The sequence below is a fragment of the Kwoniella botswanensis genome, chromosome 1, assembly GCF_036426115.1.
Source record: "Kwoniella botswanensis chromosome 1, complete sequence".
Classification (NCBI taxonomy): domain Eukaryota; kingdom Fungi; phylum Basidiomycota; class Tremellomycetes; order Tremellales; family Cryptococcaceae; genus Kwoniella; species Kwoniella botswanensis.
In genome coordinates, this window is record NC_088599.1 from 1,407,202 (window position 1) to 1,426,460 (window position 19,259).

Below are 19,259 nucleotides of genomic sequence, written 5' to 3' on the forward strand. Positions count from 1 at the left end.
GATTCACTCACATCACATCGTCCATGTCCAGGTAGTTCACATCCCGGATCATCACACGTTTTCGAGCTTGTGCATCCCATCGTGTTAGGTGGTTGGGTCAAGAGACGAGGGTAGGGTTGTTCTGTATGTCAATTGAGGCTTGACAGTCTTCCTTGTCCACTTGATCCTGGTGTATATGTATGTATCTGACGGAAGGTGGCGGTGCTGATGAACCGATCTAAAGTCTATTGAACGTCGTCGAATCGTCAACGTATCGTTGATTCGTTATTTGATCGAAATGAAGTTGTTGGTCGAATGGCATGACAGTTGCTGCTTCTTTTCCAAATATACTTGTAGTGTTCTTCTGATGATCACTCGCCACCCACGTTACATCATCATCCCCATCATCCTCATCATTCCAGTGGACCTCATGTCATTGATTTGACTGTGTCAAGGGATAGGCACACGAGTGATCGGCAATCGCTCCACCCACACAACCACACATCAACGCACAGACCATCACTTTCTACCCTTCTTCTTCCCCTTTATCGGTACTTCATCCTCGTCATCATCCCCTTCATCCCTCCCTCCAGCCAATTCAACTTCCACCAATTCTTCCCATTCTCTCACTCCCTCCCATCTCTCTCCGCCAGTGGCTATGTCTCTCCACGCCTCCAAAGCCAATTTCGCATCGTCAAATGAAGTGTTTGGGTCAAGTATGATATGAGAAAGGGAATTGAGAGATGCGAGGTGGGCGGTATGCAAGGAAATGATGGGTGATAGTGAATTCACTGCCAAAGTAACCGAGTCAAATCACCAATTATGATCGGAATGGAAAAGTTGACGTACCAAATTTCTCCAAAGTCCAAGTGAACCATAATGGCTCTACAAATACAAAATCGTGTCCTTCTCTCTTATAAGCTTCAAAGAAGATCTTCTCAGCTTGGTCAGTCAATGCGGATAATTTATACAGATTGTTATCCTACATTATCATGATTCATCGAGGTCAGCTGTAGTTACCATCCCACATCTATTTTACCACTTACTAATTTCTTCAAAGTACTTTCCAAAGATTGCCTATGACTATACCAACTATTCAAATGACCACCTATCTCTGGTCTTTCAGGTTTCTCCTCTACCGCCAAGATATTACTTATGAGACCAACATCGTCAGTCAATGAACGATCTACATCGGGGGGTAGCCTAAAATGGTACTCACTCCATCTCCGTTCCCTCGTCTACAACACCTTTACAAGCCTTGAACCCATCCATGATGACCAGCTCATCCCACGTTCTGATGATTTTGCGTACCTCAGATAAAACTAATTTCAACATCCTATGATGGGTTGTCTCGGTGTTTTTTGCAGGTGAGCCAGGACCAGGTGAAGGAGAGGGCGACGGAGATGCCCTCGAGCGGGATTTGGAGGGTGTGAGAGAATCAAGTCTCGACATCCTATATGGAACTATACACTACTGTAATACAGAATGTCTAGTGATCGATCTATAGGTTGAATGGATGTCAGACTTGAGCTGCATTACTTATTCTCCAGTATCCAGATAGATACGAAGAATAGGAAAAACATCAAAGTGGAGGTTTAGGTTAGCCGTACTGTGCCAATTTGATTCCGTCTTCCTACTTCCAATTGCTAAGACAGTACACTGGTATGCAATCGTTGTTGTCATGTTTCATCTATTCACCTTGGCTTAGAGGTCCTTTGAGAAACACAACAGCTCCATTTCGTCTTTATCGTCATCGTCATCGAGAGGGATTTTCCGAAGTACACCAGAGTCCGAAAGCTAACACACAGCTCTTAAGCGAATGTCACTGTAATTGCTAATGACCGGTTGAGGGGAGGTCCTTTGGGTGACTCGGTCGGACCATGCTCATCAATCACCATCATACCACCTCAATTGTTACCTGGACCTTGGTTCTTCCACAAATTAAGAAGAAGGAAGAATCCAACCTTATCAATGGTGGCAGAGACCGAAGATCAGAAGAAATCTGTCCGTGCCCTACACCCAGAAAGGCAATGCACCTACACTATCTTACTATGGATCGATTATACGTCATCACAGTGCTAAAAACCAGGGGGCACCGGTACTATCATACACCTAGTGTATTACTATACTATTGTTCCGTTTGAATCGATTGAGAATGAATCTGTGCAGAAGCTATGATGTGTTGTTATCTTCTGCCGGATCACCGAAGAAGGATCATAGATGATACACATTCTGTATTCTATGTTCTGTATTAGAATCAAGAATCAAAGAAGCAAGCATTCCTTTCGCACGTCCTTCTTTCCGATTGATCAATCGATTCAAACAGGTTCGAACCGAGCTTTGATGTGTCATATTGTTTTTGGGGGTATGAGTGAAAAGATATATAAAGAGTACAAGAGCGAATATACCAATCAAGTTTCCCCTCGTTTCACGATAACGATAAAAAATCATAACTATTTGCTAGCTACCTAACCTCGATGGCTATTTAGTGGAAGATAGCAAGCTTGAAATACCATTTGACCGAACAACAACTTTCAACGATCAACACCTTTTGCCACCTACTGATACCTTTCATTTCAACGTGAGTAGCCTGTATCACTTTACACTTTTCATCCCATTCACCTATAATGAGGTATATCTCATTCACTTCAAAGCTAAATTGTCTTATCCATGCATGAACTGATCTTTGGTAGATTGGATTGTCAATCGACACAGGATGTCTTGCTCCACTTTCACTTCCTTCACTTCCCAACTGGTCAACCTGGGTAGACCCGGTGATACACCTCATCCTAAACCTTCTCCCGTTGGTCCACTCACACCTACTTCAAGAAGTGTGTGAAAAGGGCATGAGCGGTGCTCAAGTGAGTAATATCCATTCTATTTCGTTCCTTCGTCAGATTTTCCCCCAAGTACCAAATTGTAGCTGATGATCCATTATGACCTACTCTGTAGATCATTATCTTATATCCTCACATCGACCAATCGATTAATTCTCAAATCCCAAGCTATCACTGTATCATATCATATCACACCAACGATCAACATATGACAAACTGTATCTATAGAAATGCATCTCTGTGAATAGCCATCTCATTGAGTGTTGGTGACAAAGAAATGACCAAACGATGACATATCTAGGTGAAGAGAGAGAGTATCTGAAGCTTTGTTTACGACGGGGTCAGTGAGGTGAAGAAAATCGAGCATGTGTCCGAGACAAACTTGGTGATTATCAGAATTAGTAAGCAAATAGAAAGTGTCTTTGTACATCAGTAAGATATATATTGATAGCCATGATCAAAGATGAATTTTGTATGTGACGAAGAGAATACCGTGATGTAGTTGATGCATGAACTATTGCCATAGATGATCCAGACAGAAAATGGGTCCAGGATATTCTATTATTTCTTTCTTGGTTGAATCTTGAGTGAGAAATCAACATGAGGGCAAGATTGATGTACAGCCGACGTAGATAATATATCGATATCTGACAAACAAGAAAAAGAAATTCAGCGTTAACCATACTATCCAGACTGAAACTACCTTTTTGCACGTTATCTATCGAAATACAAGGAGAGGTCTAACTTACCAGGTCCCAATCTCGCTTTTAATCCACCTTCAACAATCCCACCGGAAGTCTCTATCAAAAATTCTCTTTTACCCTTCCATTCCTCTTTCAACCTCTTGGCTGCGCCGTGCAACTCCTCCCCCAAGAGGTTATCCAACATGACGATGTTCGCTCCTGCCGAGATGGCTTCGTTGGCTTCTTCGTAGTTCTGGCATTCTACGTTGACCAAAAGGGAGAATCCGGCAACTCGTCGGACGGATTTGATAGCTTGGGTTATTGAGCCTACGTATGGTGATACGGGTCAGAAATATTCTTCACTTTTACGTGATGGCAGTTGAGTGATAGATTCGAGAGGATCGTGGCTAAAGAGACAACGAGGTCCAACGAATATCTGGATTTGAACAAAATTGAAAAAAGAGACGATCAATCCTACCCACCAGTGGCCCAAATATGATTGTCTTTCAACATGACCATACTTGACAAATCATGTCGATGGGGATCAACACCACCAACCATCATACCGTATTTCTCTACTAATCTGAATCCAGGTGTGGTCTTTCTCGTTCCCGCAACTACACCTTTCCATCCTTCTGCTCTTGCCAAATCACGGAATCGGCGGGATCTGCATGGAGTAGAAACATCGTTAGTATCGATCCTTCGATCAGTACCGGTTTCACCTTTCCTTGACCTCGTCTTCCATGTTACTCTGACTTTCTTAAGATCAATGGGGGATGTATAACATTGAATGATCTCACTCACACACTAGCAATTCCACTACATCTTGCCAAAGTATTCAAACCCACTCTCTCAGCTAACAACAGCTGTCTAGCTTTTCCTCGAACTATGGCTACTTTCGTCTTTGTTTTAGGTTGGATCACTGATCCTTCAGGTAGCAACCATTCGACACTATATTGCATTGTCATCATCAGCTATGTTATATACGTTTAACCCACTGCAACTCATTCGAGATTGATAAGTTACTCACGTGCATTCAGCTTGTTTGAACACTTCGTCAAAGAATGGTACACCAGCCAATACACCCTATCCACCGATCAATTGACCAATGATCAGCTCAGCTCATTCATATCACAGCTGTGTTCATCATTCATATGACGACCTCACTCACCCCGCTCTTTCCCCAAAGTATAGCCTCCTGCTCTTCCTCTCCTACAACGAACCCAGCCCAATCGAAGGAAGGTGTATCTTCAGCATACCACCTGCTGACCTCTGTTTTCCATGAGGGAGGAAGGAGATGGGCGAGGTTCTGCCCTGGTCGTAAGTCTGAGTCTGACATCGTTGTCTTAAGATCTGGTGATGAGTATATATGTGAGATGTAAGTAATGAGTAAGTCGTCATGGAAAGACTCGGGGTATATCTCTCTACTCCAGATCTACTCGAATGACCGGTTTTCATAACCGAGCATAGTGCATTACGTAATTGTCATGCCTTCGACGGACTCGAGTTGATCGTCATGTAAGAGGAAGTAGATGCAATGGAGATATTGATAATTCGAGATTCGAGATTCGAGATTCGTAAATCGATCATATTCTCTCAGACGGAATAGCAAGAAGATACACTCTCACTGGACTGTTCAGTCAGTCCAACAGGGTGTTGCTGAAACTCATCAAGACGACAAGCTCGAAGATCCCTACGATGGACGATCTTATCAAATTAGATCAACAAGATCCGCTGAATTGGACGAGAGATGAATTTGAGATTCCTAACATAAGAGCCTGTGGTGGTGAAGGTGGTGAGTACTATTCAGTCCAAGAAGCAACAGAAAGAGCAAGCATTGTATCGCATGATCCAGGGATGCGCTAATTAAACTAAATGTTTTGGCTTCATCAGATGGCGAAGCTATCTATTTCTGTGGAAATTCTTTAGGTTTATTGAATAAGAAAGCTAGACAACATATGATTGAGGAATTAGATGTATGGGGTACATCGTAAGTTACGTTTCCCTCTACCTCCTATCCATCAACTGAAGACTATACATCCGGTCCATCTGCGAAACTTTCTATCTCGTCCTGCGCTTACCTAAGGGGTGTATTTTTCGATAGCTCCGTTACAGGCCATTTCAACCATCCTCACAAAAGACCTTGGAAACATGTCGATGAACCTCTCACACCCCATCTGGCCAGATTGGTCGGAGCGAAAGAAAGTGAAGTTGCGCATAGTTCAACATTGACGAGCAATATGCATAATTTATTTACGAGTTTTTATCGTCCGACAAAGCAGAGATGGAAGATTGTGATTGAAAAAGGTAGTTTCCCTAGTGATTGGGTAAGTGATGACTCTTTTCACCATATTGATGCTTTACTGTGTCACGTTTCACGGGATATCCGCTTGCATGTGCGTTGACAACAAGCTGATAATTGATTATGACATGCAGTACGCAGTCCATTCTCATCCCAAATTACATGAAGCCGTTCTTTCCCGAGAGCAGATAGACGAAGCGATCATCGGGTTAGAGCCTAGGGAAGGTGAAGATACCTTGAGGACAGAGGATATACTGAGAGTCATAGAGGAAAACAAAGATACAGTGAGGACATAATTCAAATTGACAACTCACGTTCGAAATAGCGTACTGACAATCATAATCTGGTGATTGCGTGTTGTAGATATCCATAGTCTGGCTACCTCTCGTACAGTACTACACTGGACAGTTATTCGATATCGCCTCAGTCTCACCTAAAGTCCACTCGATAGGCGCTCTGTTAGGACTAGATATGGCTCATGGGATAGGTAACGTGGGATGTAAATTGAATGAATGGGATGTTGATTTTGCCGTTTGGTGTACATACAAGTGAGTCTTAATATCGACGCATCCTTTTGCTGCTGTTATCAACACAGGACAGTTTGAATCGATGATTCCCTGCATTTTCAGGTACTTGAATTCTGGACCCGCTGGTATAGGTGGATTTTACATTAAAGATGGATTAGATGATGGTGGACGACGGTGAGTGGTATATTGTTCTTTGATCTCAACATGCCTCATTCCTGTATAGGCTGAAACTGTAATTTGTTTATCGTCTTAGCCTCGCTGGATGGTGGGGCAACGACTCAGCCACTAGATTCCAGATGTTACCCTCCTTCTCCCCTACTCCAGGAGCAAAAGGGTATCAGCATTCCTGTACACCCGTCTTCTCCTCTATCCCCCTTCTCGCTACTCTACAACTAATCGATAAAGTCGGATTCACCAACATGCTTGAAAAAAGCAAAAACCTCACTGGTACACTTGAAAAACTCCTGAGATCAAGTAAATACCACAACCCCCCTGAGGGTAAGGTGGGATTCAAGATTTTGACACCGGAATATCCATACAGGGGAACTCAGCTTTCGGTATCCCTCTTACCCGAGAATCAAGGTGTGATGCCCCGGATATTTTCAAGGTTGTTGAAAGATGGTTTAGTGGGCGATGAAAGGTATCCTAATGTTATTAGATTGAGTCCTGTGGTGTTGTATAATAGGTTTGAAGAGGTTGGTAGGGCATTTGAAATTTTGGAGAGGGCTTTGAAAGAAGAGGAACAAGGTGCAAGGGTGGGAGAGGAGAAGGACTTGGATATGGTATCTAAAAATTAGTGTCTGTGTGCGTGTCTGCTCGCTAGTATGGTAGAATGAGTAGATGGTTGATGTGGCTGTTGGTATTTCGAAAGATGTATATCAACGCATATCAATCTAATCACTCAACTCTACAGAATACTCATTCGGATCAACTCAGCACTTCAAGCTGGAATCAGGTGCGGTCCTAAAGCGACTGACAACTTATCTACCACTCCGCACATCTCTCGCATCGAGTACTTATGCATATCATCAATATCTCCTCGCTTATTTCATTGTTGAGCAGACCCAATGCATACATGACTTCGGCTTGGTATTCGGTCCGGCCGAATCTGCTGGTAATTAGAGTTCCGGCTCTTCGGTCAGATCCGATCATGTGCTTCTCTTCGATGATGTTCATCCCAACAGCCTGTCCTTAGCTACAGTACCAGCTATTGCCGTAGTCTACCACGTCAACCCAACGCATATGTTACTTATCAGCGGGTAAGCGAGTACATGTGATTGTAATCGGTATGGGCTGGGACCTGATTGCGGTACGGCCCGTTGCCGATGATCTCCAGCTTTCAATGCTAGCAGTGACGGGACAGGATTAGCTGATATTTCTAGCTATGATAAATACACTTGAACTCCTTGACTATCTGTCCTCCTCACCACAATTGGGTGTTAAATTCACCTCTAAAGCTCGTTCTTGTTATATCCCACATAAAAACCTTCATCCATCAACCGCAACCAAAATGGCCATCTCCGATACTCGAAAGACCCTTCCACCGGGCATATACTGTCCTACGGTAACTTTCTTTCAACCTACTACAGAGCAAGATCTCGATGTCGACTTGCATACTAGGCATATGAATTTTCTAGCCAAGTCTGGGATTGCAGGTGTGGTAGTACAGGGTAGTACCGCCGAGGCTGTTGCGTTAGACTACGAAGAGAGGAAGATAGTGAGTGTGATTTTGGGGTACTCTGCAATGAATATGATAGTGGAAAAACATGATCGTTCAGAGGGGCATGAATCGATGATCACCTACAGTACAGTCTGTGACTGCACCTAAATCCTCAACTTACCACACTAAACAACACAAACATCCAATGCTGATGTTGATACCAAACCTCGTTAGCTCATTTCGACAGCCAAACAAGCTTTCCGAGAAGCAGGTAACAACGGTCCTATCATAGCTGGTACAGTTGGAGCTCAATCGTCCAGAGAAGCTTTGAAACTCTGTAAAGACGCTTTTGAAGCTGGAGCGGATTTCGCTCTGGTCTTGCCCCCATCCTATTATCCTGCTGCTATGACTGTAGATGCGATTGGAGGGTTTTTCGAAGAGGTGAGTTATGTCAGATACAAGTCAATCAATCAATGTGTTCTGGCCTGAGCAAGAGCAGAATCTGATAAAGACATCATCGCATAGCTCGCCTCTGCATCTCCCATCCCAATCATAATCTACTCATACCCCGGTGTATGTAGTGGTATCCAAATGGACACCGACCTGATTTGCAGATTGGCCAAACACCCTAATATCGTCGGCGTGAAACATACAGATCATGATGTTGGTCGAATTGCGAGGGAGACTGCTTTTGCTAAGCAAAATGATTTTGGATGTGAGTGTCCGTCGTTTTTCGAGGATCTGTGCCAAAGCCGAAGTGTATCATCATATATACATTGATATATACATACCATTGTCCGGACCTGCTGATACTTTATCAATGACTCATACTGACTTTTGAATAACATCAGCCCCATTCACCATCCTAGGGGGAGCGACCGACTACTTGCTAGGAGCACTAGCAGTAGGTGGTCAGGGAGCTATCACAGGTATGGCGAATGTTGCTCCCCGAGTCTGTGCTAAGGCATTCGAATTGGCCAAAGAAGGAAGACAGGAAGAGGCACTCAAGTATGCTGGGGCAATCAGTCAGGCTGAATGGGGGATGGGTAAAGGTGCTATATTAGGTACTAAGGTGGGTCTTGCCGTCCATTCATTACAACAAATCCTGCTCATTGACTTCACTCGGATGAAGAATGAAAGGCTGATCCGGACTATGCGTATTGTTCCGAATAGTTCATGACTTCATGGGCCAACTCTTACCCCTCTGACTCGATCCTGGCTCGAAAACCCTTAGCACTTTGTCCCGAATCGACTAAAGAACATTGCAGAGCTGTTGGAGCTGAGATCGTAGCGATGGAAAGACAGTTGGAGAAGGAAGGTTGGGTAGGTGAGGCTCTTCGTGGAGCAGCAACCAAGAAGGTCAATGGAAATGGAGTGGTGGAAGGGAACAAGAATGGGATTATTGATACTGTCAAAAGCAGCGTGACTGCTTGATTTCCGTTTCGCATGTCTCAGTCCAGGCCATAAGGTCTGAATACTGCTCGTTTATACCGTTCTTTCCCACTTGCTTTCCCTATCTTCAGAATAGATGCTGTATATCTTGTCGGTATACCTTGTATGCAAACATCAATGATGAAATGCATATTGATTTACATCCCATATTACCTGGAGCACGGTAAATGTCACGATCAACATCCACAGGGACATCCACCCATACCTTCATCTATCAGCCCTTCTATACGTTCTATCCTCTCTGACAGTTTATCCATTGCCGTATTGAGTATATCAATCTGACCTGAAACCACAAGATACACCATACTATATCAGCTCGATACCATCGATATACCGTACCGACCACTCACCCTGTTTGTATACCTCACACATCTTTCTAATTTCTGCTCTGACTTTATCATGACCGTCCTTCTCTTCATGATTCTCCTGTAATTTCTCAAGTTTATCATCCAACATCCCACCCAACATGCCCAGCACGTCTAATTCCAATTGCATCTCCCTTTCCTCCTGAGCATGTAACGCATGTTCATCCTCTTCATCTATCTCCTCATGTTCATGATCATGATGATCATTTTCGTTCAATACTATCCTGAGTATCTCCAGTAAATTCTTATCCATCTCACCATCCTTCCTCAAATCGAAGCGTCTATCAGGATCTAACCCTTTGCTCTTTAGCTTATCAAGTTTCCCAAGGGGTATATTGGATACACCCAATTTCAGCGTGAGAGTGTCGTCAGGATTGGAAGGTATGACGAATCCATACCCTAATAACAACTCTTCATTGGACTTGGGCCCGTAGTTGTTATATAGCTGGACACCTTTTTCGGTAGGCTGGGTGGAAACTAGGGAGATGGACGGTATGGGTTGCGCCGAGGAAATAGTTGAGGGGATAAGGGATGAAAGCCATAGGATAGGTTGACCGCGGGAATCTACATTTGCGAGCATAAATCCCTCTGCACTTTAAAGGTTGGAGTCCTAATACAACTTACGATTGAACAGATCTAATCCTGGTAATAACACAGGTAGCGATCCCTTATCCTCATCTCCATCTTCTTTCTTAGCTTCGTGAGTCTGAGAATCGGCTTGATCAGGTATATGAAGTAATTTCGATGGGAATGATCTCGATGACAAGTATGTAGACGTTGCTAGGTATCTATCCCTACAACCGACAACCAGCAGGAGTAAGCTTCCTGCCCCAGTGTCCGCAAGCGTATTTAGCTCACCATGTCAATTTATCCTCTTTCAGTATCTTCCTCACGACTTCACATTCCGCTTTCCATTCTTCCTGACGTGCTTTTACTCCTCCAGATAATGTACTTCCCTTTAGTAATTCCACTTCGGCAGGTGAGAAGTACAGAGGGGTGGTGAGACTTGTCGGTGGGGGTAAGGATTCCAGATATTCCAAATGCTGTAAAGCAGGTGGGAATGATCTGATCAAATCAAGCTTCATCAGCTCTTGTCACTCAGTACGATGACGCAGCTGACTCACGAGTCTTCTGAAAATTTCTCTTGATATATCCAATGTAATCCCAGATAAGCACCTATCCTCATCCTCGCATTCCACTTTTCACCCTGCCTACTAGACTCGGCAGGCCATACAAGCTGCTCCTCCGCGACATTCGCAATCTCGCATATCGCTTGAGTAGCTAATTCCGAAGTGATAGCTAAATCAAAAGGACAAGAGACTAATCTCTCATCGGGTCCTATCGAAAAAGTCGAGAAGGGTGATAAGCCAGTTTCGGGATCTACCTGAGGACCATCAACATGATATCTCCTTGGGTTCCGGTGTGAGGTACAAGTAACTCACTTTGAGTTCGGCTGATTCGTGGAAGTGACCTCCCTTCGATCGTAGCCAGGATATGAAATTGTTGGCTTTGGATATGTCGGCCATGGTGTATTACTTAGTTCTTCAGCATTCGTCGCTTATGATTGACAGAATACAGAAAATGATCGTTGCTATTACTCTTCCTCTCTCTGGGGTACAACTTTTCAACGGATCGACACATCAAGTGAGATGGATTACCGATAAGCCATGATGTGGATATCCAGATGGATGTGCCACGTGTGTTATCAACGGGTGACTTGATCCGATCGTCATTACATCTGCTTAATTGTATTCCGATTATCTGAGATGATATTTCGAAATCTCATCACTCATACTATTTGCCATCTCAACTGGCTATCAACATATCACAAGAGCTAGCATCGAGTACAACAGTACGTATCCGCCTTAAAGAAGAAGCTATAGATACACCGAGTCAACATGTCTATACCGGTTCAATCTACCAATAAAGTCTCTTTCACCGATTTCATCACTAGGAAATGTAAAGAGCAACCTTTTGTGCCGATTGGTTAGTACAGAAATAGCTGATCAAAGCTCTTCAGGAAGAGGAAGTGTCAATGTAGTGAAGCAAAGCTGACGAATTGTACTGATATAGGATGTCTCGCTACTGTTGGTGCGTTATTGGGAGCTACATACCACTTGAGAAAGGGGAACAGAAACAAGTTCAATCAGTTCTTGCGATTACGTGTATAGTGAGTTGCCGTTGCCTTCCATGAGTGATATTTGCCGACAACTGATTGAACAATGTTCCGCTACAAATAGTGCTCAGGGCGCTACGGTGATAGCATTGATGATATATGGTGGAGTAGCATTTACGAATGATCAACAGCAAGCTAACTATATTAAGAATCGAATCGCTCTTGGTAAGTCAATCACGTACCATGAATAATGTACACTAACAATCGTTTGAAATATATTGATCATATTGTATGATTCATAGGTGAGATACCTGCCGATACATATTATCCAGGACGTCTCGACGTGCCCAAACCACCCAAAAACGCATCTTCATCTCGATTCACTATACCTGAAAACGCTCCTCCTAAAATCGAAACCGATTTCCCCACATCCTTACCCGAATCACTATCTACCGCTGTAGATGCTCCACCGTCCCTGTCGAAAGAAGGCGAGAGTAGTGCTGGACCAGGAGGGGCATACCCGCTGAGGAAGGAGGAAAGGATGAAAGTGTCTGATTTCGCTAGGAGGTTGAAGGAAGCTGAACAATTGCATAAGGAGGAAGAGGCTGCTAAGAGGGCTCGTAGTTGATCGAATGTAGGGGGGAGAAGGGTAGAATATGTATTTTTATATCTCGATGACTTTGTTTTTGATGCATCTATGTCACTACTGCCAATTTGCATTCTGCGGTACCAAAGTGGAGGTCGACCAGTTTCGTGTTGAGCCAAAACAGAGTTGAGAACATCGATTCTCATCGTTCTCCATTCCACATTCTTCCTCCTCGATCCAGGCTCGATAACTGCTGTTCTTCTGCAAGATGCATCGGGAAAATCCATATTTAACCAAGAAACCTGATTTCGCCAGATTGGCTTCCCGCTTTCCCGACTTCGCTCAGTAGTGAGTTACGCTGCTCTTCTCTCTGTCTGACTTTCCTCCCTTCCATGAACGTGTATGCTAACTTGTATATCTATAGTGTTACAGTGTCCGAAGAGGGTTTTGCGTCTATAGACTTCCAAGATCCCTCGGCCTTACGTTCATTGACAAAGTGCTTGTTGAAAGAGGATTGGGACTTGGATGTGGATATACGGGAAGATAGGTTGTGTCCTACTGTGAGCTTAGCCTTGATCTTTTGCCATATCAGGATATAGCTGATGAGACATGCTATAGCTTACCAACAGGTCAGCTTTACACGCCATGAGATATGCTGACTGTGAGCTGATGTACGCATGTCCAGGCTCGATTACCTCCTTCATGTGCTCGACCTGGAACCGTACCTGCCCTCGTCATCTTCCTCAAAACCACTGCGTGTACTGGACATGTGAGATACATTCTGGAGTGGATATGTCAGCTAACAGAAATATAGAGGTACAGGTGCAACAGCGATTTATCCCATACTACTTCATCGACTAAGACCCAATGCCAAAATAACAGCAACAGGTGAGCTAGATCCATAAGGGTGATTTGCAGCTCACATTATCATGGGGCGGTAGAAATCGACCAAGTATCACATGAACATTCCCTTTCGGTACTCTCGCAAAATTCCATCCCAACATCATCCATCAACGTCCTACATGCATCATCCCCCCAACCAATCTTTTTCCCCATGATAGATGACGATGTGCAAGAATGGGATTTGACGATATGCAATCCACCGTTCTTCGGATCAGAGGAAGAGATAAGGGAGGGCCAAGAAGGCAAAGAACTGGCTGCTCATGCGGTATGTACTAATGTACCATATATGACCTCTATCCTGAGGATAGTTTGAGCTGATGAGAGGAGATGTACCAGGCGCCGACAGCTGCCAATAACGAGCTGATCACACCGGGCGGAGAAATAGCTTTTGTGGGCAGGATGATAGAAGAGAGTATGAAGGTCGGGGTGAGATGTCGGTAAGTCAGGCTGTGTTATGAAAAAGATTACGTAGCTGATACGGTTTGTTCAGGTGGTACACATCCTTGATAGGCAAATATGCTTCTTTATCAGCCTTAATCGATCTTCTTAGACAGAATAAGGTATGTGAGCTGAATATTCTCATCAAGTCGATTAACAGCTCATCCTCTCCTTATCTTGTCAACGATACAGATCGACAATTATCTATTGAAAAATATCAAGCAGTCGAAAACCACCAGATGGATATTGGGTTGGTCGCATTCGTCAGTCCGTATACCAGATGTGAGCTACTCATTCAGGTCACGAACTTGGACTCATAGCTGACTTCTGCATTGACGGTATTACAACTGCAGAATATCGCTAGACCAGAAGAGGTCATTCCCAACACCTCCTTTTCTCGACTTATCCCTCAGCCGAACACGTTTACACATAAGCCTCAGCCGGCTATACCGATCGAAGAACTTAGGCAGAAAGTAGTGGATGTACTCCAAAGTATCTCTCTGCAATATGAGCCAACAGATGGAGACGAGGAAGGAAACAAGGTCGTTATAGAACCCATGAATAATACTTGGTCAAGAGCTGTTCGTAGAGCCTTAGCACGTCAGGCTGGACAATCTGATGAAAAAGGAGAGGATGAAAAAGGTAACGAAAGTCAGAAGGAACCTTCAAAACCATTATTCAAAGCTAGAATCCGATTCATACCACCCCTAACAGCTAAGGATTACTCATCAATCGCATTAGACTGGATAGAAGGTGAAGATCGATCATTGGTAGAGAGTCTATGGAAGTTCTTGTTGAATAAAGCGGAATTGATAGGCAAGAAGGAACATGTCGATTCTGGCTACGGTGGGAGATTGGGGGATGGTATTGATACGTGGCATCGAGGTCGAGGTAGAGGAAGGGGAAGGGGAAGGGGTGGTGGTCCAAGGAGGGAGAGGAACGAGGAGGATAGCTTGAATGAAGGGAAAAGGTATGGTCAGAGGCGGAGATTGGCTTAGACTATCCAAATTCGGAACAACCGCCAGCTATACTTCAACTCAGCTCGATTATGCCGTCAATGTCTAAAGGTTGTCATACCTCGCATTGTTTCCGACATGACAACATGGCCAAGGATGAACGGATCCGCCTATATGGGCATCCTTTCAAGAGCGGTGAAGATGACGTATATACATGTATTGCATCATCACATCACCTGAGTTGCATATGCATCCAGCACACGTCCTTTCAATTCAGCCACTTCGGGAGTCCGGCATAATGGATTATGATTGAGTCAAACAGGGATTCGAGATCACTGGAACGTGCGACAGAAAATGTTCTCCTTTCCCGAAGACCCCTCATCGCGCCCATACTTTATTCAGCGAGAGATTTTGCCTGCTCTAGACCTCGGCGAGGGCAGGATATGTTTCGATTGAACTGACAAGGTATAAATAGACGAACATTATGTCCTTTCGTGAGGTTACAAGACAAGTCACTCTTCAATCTTCTTCGCTGAATCAGATCATCGAACACCAGTAAGTACCCTCCCCATTTTGGTCAACTTGATACCCCTTACACCGGAAAACAAGGATCAAGCGATCTGATACTGTATACTAAGTAACTCTAATTCATTACAGAACTTCAATCAAATCTTGTCAAACTATCTCAACGTCTATTTAGATATACTCTTATACAAAATGTCTCAAGACAATAATGACTGGGTTTGTCTCTGTCCAATCTTTACAATACTCCATTGAATTGGGAAAATTTTAGCTTGTATCACATTTCAACTTTTTGTCGTTCTTTGCGATCTCCTTGTGCGAAACTGACCGAAGGTATACAATTGTGTGTAGACCAGCTTCGCAGATCAAGAGGAATTCGACGCTTCGATTCACGCTCTTTGGGATCAATCCGGAACTCAAAGTTCAGGCAATGGAAAGGGATATGATTTTGGCGATTCGGCTTGCTCTCGGGTAACTATTGAGGATTACGAGCAATTAGAAAAAGAAAAAGCGGAAAGAATCGCTATGAACAAACTGATCGCCGAGTCAGACCAATACACTTTCGACGAGGCTTATCAAGAGAATGATTCCGGTTCCACAAACTGATTCGCACCAGCTAATTAATTTGCTTGGTGTGAGAATTTCGGTGTTTGTACTTGACGGAATGTAAAAGTGGTGGTAAAGTTCGAACATGGATAGGTAGCAGTATGTTGTATTGCCGATCCCGAATGGAAGTGTTGTGATGTGATCATATGTGCGGTACATGTCCTGTGATTCAGCAGGAATAGTATTTGGCTTGCACGATGATCAATCGTAAAATATCGCCAATTCGATACCCAACGCCAATACAGTATCAGTTGTCTGTAATTTCAGATGTTTCTATGAATCTGAGAATACAGAACGTCAACGATTTGAAATGATCTGATGGTCGTCAAGGACCCAGTACCGATTGACAGTGTCATCGTCCTACAGTACTTATCATCTCACAGCGTTGAGCCCCTTGTGTTTCTCTTCCTTGTGTTGTCTTCTTTCTTCTTTCCGACCTCAAGCACTGATTTCATTCTACACACTGCCACTTCATATACCTCACTTCAAGAAGAACCACAGCACGACCCACAAAGTACAGAGCAGTAATACAGTGTAAGTGATATAAGCTGATTTCCTCGTGCCCCTATGAGGCTGACGAGATACTGCACATGTACTTTTACCCAACATTCATATCGTTCTTGATACGCCTAGTCCCATTCATTGAAGACAACCAAAATGAAACGATCCCCTTCACCTTCACCTTCCAACGAGTCTCATACTCCTACTCCCACCTTAAGACAAGACGTCCAAACAGAAGGTAAATCGCCTAAAACTCTCAAGAAGATCAAGATAGAATCAACCTCCTCTGGGCCCTTCTCGAGTTCACCTTCCAACAGTCACTGGACACCTGATAAGAAAGAACAATTGCTCGAGAAGATCATTAGTATAGGGTTGAAGGCTTGTAATGTCGATGAGATCTGTCAAGAGGTGAGCATATCATATATCTCATCACAGATTTTATTGTATTTGAAGTTCTACTGTGAGCTGACGTGATATCAACGAAAATCAGTTCGGTCTCACCAAAATCCAATTCAAGAATGCTACTCAAGCTGGAAAGAAAGGGAATCTGAGAGATAAAGCTTGTAAAGGGATCAGAGGTGATTAAGTCGTCAAATAATCGATCTATTTGCATGAAACTCGAACTCGTTGATTAGGTTGTCTATAAACTATAAATTTGACTATCTTACATATTACTGCACATGGACTTAGGGATCTACTCTACTTCTCCTCGTCTTGAATCCTTCGATGATCATCATCACACGGTGTCTTTCGCTTTACTTACATACCAGCAGTGACCTTCTTCTCACCCTTGAATCGAGGATAGAACAGTTGATCCAATAGCAGATTACCACCTTTAGCTGCCCTGACCATCGCTCCGGGGACTTGCCATGTTCCGACAACTGGGAAAGTAAGTGTTCCGGAACCTTTCTCCGGACCAAGAGGGATCATCTGGTAAAAGAAAAAAGGACATAAATTGTCAGCATTTCCTCCCTTTGATTCGCTAATCATAGGAGAACCCTTTTGGGTATACATATGTAATTTCAGTAAGAAAACAAACTAACCATTGCTGCCAATGAGGGTCGAACGTATTTCCTAAGCGCTTTACCTTTGATCTCATTGATGATGCTGTAATAGAGTATCGCAGGTTAGCCTACAGTACATGATGAACCAATCCCAATTTGCCGACTCACTTGACAGAACATCCCTTGGCATCGTAATCTGCGCCCATATAAGTCTTCCAACCAGGTGTAGAACAACAATCACCGATGGCGTAGTAGTTCCTGATGAGTGGTGATTCGTAATTTTCAGAGATCACCTACAGGGCATATGCATATGCCAAAGAGCATCATCTTTAGTATGGTTGTAGTTATAAACCCCCTTATCGAGGGACAAGTGTTTTGGTTTCATACTCACTCTGAGATATTCGTCTACTCCTACCATACCAGAAATCAAAGCCTTCTCATCCGTTTGTTGTACCAGTCCAACATTGGGTTTATTCCCAATGCTCACAAACACATAATCAGCTTCCAACACCTTCCCGCTGGCAAGTTTCACTTTCTTCACTCCGTCTTGTAAACCAAACGATCCTGACCAATCTTCAGGCGAGGTCTGTTCAGCAGGTATATCGACTTTGTCATTGAGGATCAAATCGATCTTGGAGTCTGCCAAGATTTTCTCGAGAGTTATTGAGAGCTTAGGTAAAGTGGGTGGAGAAGAGTACGAGTGTGCTTTGCCTTTTGGATCCGGTGCAGAGGCTTGAGGATGTAAGACGTGAGAAGAGGAATGGACAATTGTTATGGATTTATCAGGGTAATTAGCTCGGATTTCCTATCACCCAAACATCAAAAAGTATCAGCATTAGGAACTTGTAACAAATTGGAATATTCTGAGGCTACCCCATAAAAGTTCACTTACACCTGCAATTTCCAATCCGACAGCTCCACCACCGATAATCACAATCTTGTTAGCTTGTTTGATCTCGCCCTGAGTCTTGATCAATGTATCGTGGTATGCTTGTTTGGTAGAGCCGGCAGGGGGTCTCATCGGACTGGGTTGTTGAGCACCAGTGGACAAGATACATTTCTATGTTAAGTCAGAATACACACCGCTTGTCAGCACAGGCAGGGCAGGCATCTTCGAAAGTAAATTGATGAGAGGAGGTCAAAGCGTTTCACCGTTCCATTTCATCGGCCCTCGGAGGTATCTCATATGGTCATTGTCGACTACTCACGAAGAAAGGAATCTCGTTAGAACCTTCAAATACCTTTTCCAAAATGATCGAATTCTCCTTCAATTCAACCACTTTGTTGGGAACGACCAGTCGATGATTTGAGTTCTTGGGGAAGACTGACTCTTGTGTTAATGGAACGGTGATTCTTTTCTCCCATCCTATATACGTACACGTTCATTGTCAGCTTGAATGTGGAGGCCAATATGTATATTGAGGTTGCATTCACCTGGAACGACTGCAGCTCTCAACGAAGCGATAGGCCAGAAAGCGTAATCCAATGCGTCGACCAATATGATTCGATGTGAAGAGGGTAGGTTCGGTGTGAGGTAGTTGGCAAGTTGCTGACCCGCCGAGGAGGCTACGAAGATATCATTTGTATCATAGACAAACGTGATAGGCGATTGAGTAAGGAACCTACCACCGACGATAACGATATTCTTCAATTTCGACATGTCTTGTTCTGTAGTTGATGATGACATCTTGATCAGTATTCAGTATTGAGCAGACGAAGAAAGTTTGAAATAGGATGTGAAAGATACGAATGATAGAATGAAATTCCAATCGGTCAAGTAAGTATATATCACATACATAGATGAGATAAATCATTACCTTAG

The 19,259-nt window shown here is 43.6% G+C and overlaps 10 protein-coding genes across 10 annotated transcripts; 6 read left to right on the forward strand and 4 right to left on the reverse strand.

Annotated features, from left to right (window-relative positions):
• Positions 1-498: 498 nt before the first annotated feature.
• L199_000536 (uncharacterized protein) lies at positions 499-1,431 on the reverse strand (the record flags this gene model as incomplete). Its single annotated transcript, XM_064886302.1, has 4 exons — positions 499-770; positions 829-961; positions 1,026-1,131; positions 1,199-1,431. 4 exons carry the CDS (start codon positions 1,429-1,431, stop codon positions 499-501), a joined length of 744 nt encoding a protein of 247 aa, XP_064742374.1.
• A 1,946-nt stretch (positions 1,432-3,377) lies between these two features.
• On the reverse strand, positions 3,378-4,838 carry L199_000537 (nicotinate-nucleotide diphosphorylase (carboxylating); the record flags this gene model as incomplete). Its single annotated transcript, XM_064886303.1, has 6 exons — positions 3,378-3,463; positions 3,566-3,826; positions 3,982-4,166; positions 4,304-4,450; positions 4,530-4,585; positions 4,671-4,838. The coding sequence occupies 6 exons, from the start codon at positions 4,836-4,838 to the stop codon at positions 3,378-3,380; spliced, it is 903 nt and encodes a 300-aa protein (XP_064742375.1).
• A 359-nt stretch (positions 4,839-5,197) lies between these two features.
• Positions 5,198-7,125, forward strand: L199_000538 (kynureninase; the record flags this gene model as incomplete). The annotated part of the gene is made up of 7 exons (XM_064886304.1): positions 5,198-5,294; positions 5,393-5,489; positions 5,604-5,826; positions 5,936-6,085; positions 6,165-6,349; positions 6,431-6,502; positions 6,582-7,125. The coding sequence occupies 7 exons, from the start codon at positions 5,198-5,200 to the stop codon at positions 7,123-7,125; spliced, it is 1,368 nt and encodes a 455-aa protein (XP_064742376.1).
• A 713-nt stretch (positions 7,126-7,838) lies between these two features.
• L199_000539 (uncharacterized protein) lies at positions 7,839-9,422 on the forward strand (the record flags this gene model as incomplete). The annotated part of the gene is made up of 5 exons (XM_064886305.1): positions 7,839-8,045; positions 8,223-8,429; positions 8,514-8,703; positions 8,840-9,060; positions 9,162-9,422. The coding sequence occupies 5 exons, from the start codon at positions 7,839-7,841 to the stop codon at positions 9,420-9,422; spliced, it is 1,086 nt and encodes a 361-aa protein (XP_064742377.1).
• Positions 9,423-9,616: 194 nt separating this feature from the next.
• L199_000540 (uncharacterized protein) lies at positions 9,617-11,331 on the reverse strand (the record flags this gene model as incomplete). The annotated part of the gene is made up of 6 exons (XM_064886306.1): positions 9,617-9,723; positions 9,791-10,369; positions 10,430-10,599; positions 10,664-10,870; positions 10,930-11,189; positions 11,248-11,331. The coding sequence occupies 6 exons, from the start codon at positions 11,329-11,331 to the stop codon at positions 9,617-9,619; spliced, it is 1,407 nt and encodes a 468-aa protein (XP_064742378.1).
• A 372-nt stretch (positions 11,332-11,703) lies between these two features.
• L199_000541 (uncharacterized protein) lies at positions 11,704-12,549 on the forward strand (the record flags this gene model as incomplete). Its single annotated transcript, XM_064886307.1, has 4 exons — positions 11,704-11,791; positions 11,879-11,975; positions 12,046-12,146; positions 12,224-12,549. 4 exons carry the CDS (start codon positions 11,704-11,706, stop codon positions 12,547-12,549), a joined length of 612 nt encoding a protein of 203 aa, XP_064742379.1.
• A 226-nt stretch (positions 12,550-12,775) lies between these two features.
• Positions 12,776-14,846, forward strand: L199_000542 (uncharacterized protein; the record flags this gene model as incomplete). Its single annotated transcript, XM_064886308.1, has 10 exons — positions 12,776-12,855; positions 12,932-13,067; positions 13,126-13,136; positions 13,193-13,276; positions 13,322-13,395; positions 13,449-13,675; positions 13,747-13,847; positions 13,901-13,970; positions 14,041-14,130; positions 14,202-14,846. The coding sequence occupies 10 exons, from the start codon at positions 12,776-12,778 to the stop codon at positions 14,844-14,846; spliced, it is 1,518 nt and encodes a 505-aa protein (XP_064742380.1).
• A 675-nt stretch (positions 14,847-15,521) lies between these two features.
• On the forward strand, positions 15,522-15,932 carry L199_000543 (uncharacterized protein; the record flags this gene model as incomplete). The annotated part of the gene is made up of 2 exons (XM_064886309.1): positions 15,522-15,545; positions 15,678-15,932. The coding sequence occupies 2 exons, from the start codon at positions 15,522-15,524 to the stop codon at positions 15,930-15,932; spliced, it is 279 nt and encodes a 92-aa protein (XP_064742381.1).
• A 657-nt stretch (positions 15,933-16,589) lies between these two features.
• Positions 16,590-17,019, forward strand: L199_000544 (uncharacterized protein; the record flags this gene model as incomplete). Its single annotated transcript, XM_064886310.1, has 2 exons — positions 16,590-16,841; positions 16,924-17,019. 2 exons carry the CDS (start codon positions 16,590-16,592, stop codon positions 17,017-17,019), a joined length of 348 nt encoding a protein of 115 aa, XP_064742382.1.
• A 173-nt stretch (positions 17,020-17,192) lies between these two features.
• L199_000545 (uncharacterized protein) lies at positions 17,193-19,124 on the reverse strand (the record flags this gene model as incomplete). The annotated part of the gene is made up of 8 exons (XM_064886311.1): positions 17,193-17,363; positions 17,477-17,540; positions 17,606-17,730; positions 17,829-18,242; positions 18,330-18,497; positions 18,646-18,803; positions 18,872-19,003; positions 19,064-19,124. The coding sequence occupies 8 exons, from the start codon at positions 19,122-19,124 to the stop codon at positions 17,193-17,195; spliced, it is 1,293 nt and encodes a 430-aa protein (XP_064742383.1).
• Between the last annotated feature and the right edge of the window lie 135 nt (positions 19,125-19,259).